Source organism: Euleptes europaea, chromosome 7 (genome assembly GCF_029931775.1).
Source record: "Euleptes europaea isolate rEulEur1 chromosome 7, rEulEur1.hap1, whole genome shotgun sequence".
NCBI classification, from domain to species: Eukaryota; Metazoa; Chordata; class Lepidosauria; order Squamata; family Sphaerodactylidae; genus Euleptes; species Euleptes europaea.
Window position 1 is genome coordinate 61,859,515 of NC_079318.1, and position 6,406 is coordinate 61,865,920.

General features: G+C 49.1%; 1 protein-coding gene across 3 annotated transcripts in view; it reads right to left on the reverse strand.

Annotated features, from left to right (window-relative positions):
- Positions 1-4,300, reverse strand: part of BCL2L11 (BCL2 like 11) — a 28,058-nt gene extending 23,758 nt beyond the window's left edge. Inside the window, exons 1-2 of one of the 3 annotated variants that reach the window (XM_056853130.1) lie at positions 4,228-4,300; positions 3,207-3,356 (exon numbers count right to left, since the gene is read on the reverse strand). In XM_056853130.1, the coding sequence (XP_056709108.1) occupies positions 3,207-3,339 (133 nt within the window). In that variant the 5' untranslated portion in view covers positions 3,340-3,356; positions 4,228-4,300. Of the gene's footprint in view, positions 1-2,930; positions 3,357-4,227 lie in introns of all 3 variants that reach the window. The other 2 variants (XM_056853129.1, XM_056853127.1) reach the window with 2 other exon arrangements.
- Positions 4,301-6,406: the final 2,106 nt, after the last annotated feature.

Here is a 6,406-nt window from a genome sequence, read left to right on the forward strand (position 1 = left end):
CAAAAATCTACAAGGTTTTAAAAAGAGAGTATAAAGAAAGAAAAAGGAGAAGAGAGGATGAGAAACATAAAAAATGAAGCTTTTGAGAAGGGAGATTAAAGTAACAGCACAATGGGGCAGAATTCTTCTGCTGGGGAGAAAGGGCAGGGATGCCAAATGGACTAACGGCACAAGTCTAAGAGTTGACTTCAATGAGCTAGATTCCAGTCCAGTAGCGCCTTAAAGTCTAACAAGATTTCCAGAGTACAAGCTTTCGAAAAGTCAAAACTCCCTTTGTCAGATACAAGACATCCCTTCATCACATGCAAGATGTCTTGCATCTGATGAAGAGACCTTTGACTCTCAAAACCTTATACTGTGGAAATCTTGTTGATCTAAGGTGCAACTGGTCTCAAATGTAGCTCTTCTACTGCAGACCATCATGGCTATCCAACTGACTTCAATAGACACAGAAGGGTGCATCTCTGCTTAGGACTGCATTGTTAAGACCGCAGTTCTATGCAATGCCGCAGTCTTATGCATACTTACCTTGGAACAGGAACTCAGTGGGACCTCCTTCCATGCATGCTGTAACACCCCCACTAAACATGTTTTGAGCACATTCACACTGTGATCAAAGATCAGCCAAGTCATTCAACCTAAAGGCACCTAAGAAAGGCATCTTTGATCACTGCTTGAGGACTAAGGAATTTGTTTCCTACAGGAGGTCTACTAAACCCTCCTGACCATCTGCCATAAGAATGCCACCTGGGTTGGCATTTAGCAGCAGTATTCAAGCAGACAAAGTGCATTCTTGTTTCATGTATTTCATATTTTATTACCTCCTAAGATGTAGTCGCACTCCACGGACGAGGGCAGAAATAAACCAAAGTAAACAAATTCCAAGGGTACAGTCATTTCTGATCAAGCTGTTTCCTTAACCAATTAAACACACAATCACTGTACCTCCAATAATGTACAAAGGCTTTTCACTTGTTAACATAATTCTTTGCTGAGATTGCTACTTACTCCTCCCTAACCCTCCCGGACTCCCTTGTGCTTTTAAAAAAATCTATGTCAGAGAGGTGCAATTTTCTCTACTCTTCTCCATGCCAGGAAAAGCTGTTAAATTTCTATCTGCCATATAGCATGAAATCTTTCTTACGGAAAAAAGTGATAACTAATTTGTACATATTGTAGCAATAATCCTACAAACAGGCACATGCAGGTAAGCCATAGTGTGTGTGTGTTTTGATACCTCATTACAATCTGTTCCCTAATAAAATAAATGTGGCACAGATATTTTCCCAAATGTGTTGTGAGCTATGCAAAACACACACACACACACCTTGAAACCCTCAATAAATTCTACAGGCTATTTTAAAACATCAATGCTGAGCCTATGAAAACAACCCAATGGATTTCTTTCTAGATTCTGATTGGTGGAATTTTCAAGAAGTGTCTTCAGTTTCCATGGCAAAAACAGGAAGATAAACGTGCCTGCAATATTACACCAAGATCCACTGTAAAAGGGTGTACATGCAATTGAGAGTAAACTAGCATAACAGCTTGCCCATCTAGTGGTTTCCTGTGTTCCTGGTCCGGTGCAATATAACATAATTAAGCATTGTGGAAGAATCCCAAGAAAAGAAAATACCTTCCCCCCTCCCCCCCAAACACTCAAAGCAAGAAGCCAATCGTGCAAAATACCCTGACTGTGGGGTAAGATGCAATGCACCAGCTTATACAGCTCCTATGCTGGAGCTTAACCTGACATGGCTTTAACTGGTTTCTACATCACACTGTCAGTATTCACTTTTACCAAGTCTGTATTCAAAATAGCTGCATATATCACTGAACAATGGTAGACCAGTCTGGTATGAAAACTTGAGTGCTTCCAGAGCTTTAACTTAGAGGTGACTTGCACTCTCAAAGAGACTTTGATCATCTCAAAACTAGACACGGGGGGACATGAGAAAAGCCAAGCTGGATCAGACCAAGGCCCATCATGTCCTGCAGTCTGTTCACACAGTGTCCAACCACGTGCCTCTAGGAAGCCCACAAACAGGAGGACTGCAGCAGCATTATCCTGCCTGTGTTCCACAGCACCCGTGGAAGGAGGGTGTTCCTAATACAAATAAGGGCAAGGGCATGGACACGAGCAAGTTGCAGAGCTCTCTCTGAAAACCGTGCAGCAGTAATTCTTCCAAGGGGCATTTTCTGCTTCAGAGGGTATCTTCCCATACTCCTAAGCAATGTCTGGAAACAGCCTCAGAAGCCAATTAGATGTTTTGGCTACAATCTTCAACTCTCTTTCTCCAGAACCGTCCCACTACCATTGATAGAAATATTCTAAGTAGGAGGACACAAGTATCACTGCCTCTATCAGTAGATGACCAGACAACACCTTTCTGGTTTTCTCAAAAAACATTCTCTTTTGGACACACAGCCCATTATTCTAATATCATAATGTTCAAAATCCTTTTTATACAATATCCCAACAATCTGCACTACAACCCCATCAGGCAGATAAATATTAAATAAGAGGTGTCGCACTCAATTTTTATGAGGGCCAGATATGACTTAAGTGTCACTTGGTCACACCAGGCCATGCCTCGCCAGGCCAGATCAAGGGAGGTGGTTGCCTCGGCTGGCTCGCGGGCCAGATAAGAGCTCTCAAGGGGCTGGATCCGGCCAGCAGACTTTATGCTTGAAAGACCTGTGACCAAAATGGAGCCATGTTAGTGGTCTGCATGAGGTTACCTATCCAGCGAGTTCATGGCAAAAGCCAAAGCTGAACTAAGGTGTTTCATGATTCACTCCCATCTCTTAGCCACACACTACACAAATAAACTCCTTCAGCATCGACATACCAATTCCAAAAAAGGGAATGCCTGTTTCACAGGGGGGGTTAGACGTGTATTCAGAACATGAGTGGGAAATTCTCTTACCATCATGATCTTGCTTACCCATTGCGCTCAAATAATGAGTGAAGGCTTGGCAGGGAGGGCTCGGAGTCTGCGTGGCCCTGTCGCAACTCATAGGTGCAGGACTCCTGTCGATGTCAAAAGAGAAATACCCACTGGAGGATCTGGACAGCAGTGGGGATCTTCTTACAAACATGAACAATGGGGATCTGGTAGCAAACGGGCTGGGGCTGGAGGGTGGTGCCAACGATCCCTGAGGACTACCGGGCGAAGAGCCGTCCCGCTCGCCTGAATGATTACCTTGATACTCAGTTTGTAAGGAGGTAGGAGCCCCAGGTCGAAGATGCTGAGGCTGAGATGGCCTTTCAGCAGGTTGCAATTGTCTGCCTTCTCTATCGCACTCAGAATTCAAATCCGAAAATTGTTTTGCCATTTGGTCTGCCTTTTCCCCTGGAAAAGAGAGAGAGAGAAAAAACCAATGTAAATTACATTATAAGGCCCAGTTAGGCTGTATAAAAACGATGACTTGAAGGGGAGTCATTAAGAACTCACTAGGCTGTTAACAGCGCAAATCGCTTTGCATTTTACATCCCCTTAGGATTTCAAACCCTGTTTTTCCTCCCATCAAGCACTGCTAAAGGTGTCAAGTGCTATCCAGTCCAACACCACTCAGGAAAAGCGCTGAAAAGGGTGGGAAAAAAGTTTTAACAAAACTTGATAGCCAACTCAGTACTGTTCCAAGTCTGACCATATTTAGAAGGGGGGAAAACAAAAAGGGAAAAAAACACCTATTGGTTCACTTGGTTAAAAAAAAAAAGGCAGAGAGAGAGAGAGCAGGAGAGAAAGAGCCAGCAGGCATTAAACTCCGATCCCCCCCTCCCTCCAAGTCATTAGAAAGGAGGGTCGGATAGAGTGCTGAAATGTTAACTGAAGGAGTCGATGCCGTGATTGTGCAGGACAGGGAACTTGGCCAGGCTCTCGCTCCATTGTTCTGCCGAATATGCTGATCACAGCAAGTCTGGAAGGTTTGGCAAGAGCCATCAGTTGTAGTAAAGTGCGTCACAATAGAGTTTGTACACTGCAAAGTGCTCCTCCGTTCACTCCTCCTCCCCTCATCCTTTTAAGGCTGCCTCGCCACCAAATCCTTCTCCTTGCTACCACGACGAGACGCGGGGGGGGGGGGGCGGACCGTTCGCGAACCCCGAGCGGCTTTTCTTAGGTTTGTTTTGACTGCAAAGTCAGAGGGGGGGGGAAGGGCGACAGGCGAGAAGCGGACCACGAGAGGCACGAGACGGGAGACAATCCCCCTCACCCCACTCACCTTTATTTACTTTCTTTCAAATGTATAATGGGGCTTGACTAAGCAAAGAGCTCGATCGTAGCCGGGTTAATATATATATACACGAGCGGCAAGAGACTTTAAAAAAAAAAACACGCCAATTTTAACACACACGCCAAATTAGCAAAAATCATCACCGCCAAGGAACAAAAAAGAAAAACAGTCGTGTCTAGCAAATGCCCGGGAAGGCTATGGGGGGGGGGGAGGAGCGACCCCCTCCCTCCCCGCTGCGACTTGAAAACAAATCAATTGGCAGTCCGAGCCGCTCCGCTCTCGCCCAAAGAGCGCTGCCAAAGCGACACAGAGCGGGAGAAGCGCGCCGGAGCGTGGACAGACGGGGCTCCCTTCTCACATGCAGCCAACAAAGGGAGAGCGAGAGGAGGCAGGAGAATAACAGACCGAGACGCGCACTCGGAGGGGGAGGGGGGGGGAGGAGACAGAGGCGCGCGCCGAGAGACCCCCGGCCCCCGCGAGCCCATCCCCGGGGCCGCCACTTACGCTCTCCGCCGCCCCGCCACTTCCCCCCGGACGGACCCCGCCGCACAGGCACGGAGCCCCCCGCGCGCGCGTCCGGCGCGCTCTCCGCTGCTGCCCAACCTGCCGCCGCGCGCACAGCCCCGCTCGCACTGCAGCACGTCTCGCGCTCTCTGCAGCCCTGCCTCGGAGCGCGGGAGAAGGAGCCCTCCCCGCCGCGCCGACACGCATGGGGGGCCGAGGCCAATCGCAGCGCGCCGGGGGCGGCCTCGCCCCACCCACCGCAACGCGAGGACACTGTTTACAAACTCAGCCGAGGCAGCCCGGGAGGAGGAGAGCCGCGCGCTCAGGCACGAGCCCGCCGCAGCCCTCCCTGGCAGCCCGCGGTCCCCAGGAGCTTCCTGGAGACACAGCCGCCGGGCGGCTTGTATCGCAGCCCTTTTCTGCAGCCGCCGGGCGAAAACGCGCGGTCGCTTGAGCCTCCTTTCTTCCCTGTCCCAGCCAGGATCCAGCCAGGATCGAACGCACGTTTTCGCCCGCCGTCGGAGCCCCGGCCAGACGCATTCCTAACGAAAAGCTACAAAGAGACTCGCTCTCTCGGGGCATCTCCGGCGCGGACTGGCAACGGGCTTACCGCGTGGGGAGCGCCTTCCTAGGCAAGACTTAGGCAGAGCTGCCGTTTCAGCACCAGGCAACAATCCCCCTCTGGCCTCAGAGGGCATCCACTCCCCCCCCCACTTCCCTCACCCACAAATCACAGCGCTGGAAGAATTCATGTTACCCTCTGTAGTCCAAACTACCCAGAGCCGTCCTCACGCGCATCAGCCCTTCCACCCTATCCAGCCACTGATGCCTCCCTGTCTATCCACACCGCTCATTTCCAAACTCAGCTTACCTGCTCTCAAGTATCCCCCCCCCCATTCTTTCCCTTTTACTTTACCTCCTTGTGGGTTCTTGTTCTAGCGGCATTCACATCATCAACACCTAAGCCCCACCTGTTATCCCATGTCTACTTGTCAGGCAGGTACTCTGTTCTTGTGAATACCAATACCACCTAACCATACTGGGGAGTCTGTGATGGGGACAAATATGCCCTCCTTTGTCCATAATAGCCCTCCACATTACTCCCCTTTTAGAAACCTGAAGAACCCTCAAACACACACAAGCTATTCCACCTGTACCTTCCACAGGCCCTTCACTCCCCGATCCATTTTAAGCTTCATACAAGCACTTTTCCTTTTAGAAAGCTGAGCACAAAGTCGAGCACACCACTTCCTGCCCCCACCACACCAACCCTCCTTAATCATCTTGCCCTACTGCACGTCCTTTGAGAACAAATAGAATACCACAGACTTGCCCCCACAAACTTTCCCCACTGTCCTGTCCCAGCTCTGTACTCTCACAAATAAGACTCACGAAGAGGATATACAGTATTTTGTCACAAATTCACCATGCCCAGTACACCACTGAACCCTTCCAAAGATTCAAACACAACTGCCACAATTGTACATTCCACCACATGTAGCAATTGCTAAAATTCCCAAGCTGTGCATTGTGTGACCATAACTCATTTAAACTATCACCCATGGTGGTGCAGGGTTTTGATATGGGAAATCCAGGTTCATATCCCAACTCGTTTTTGAAGCTCAGTGGTTGGCCTTGGGCAAGAAGACACTATTTCGCAGCC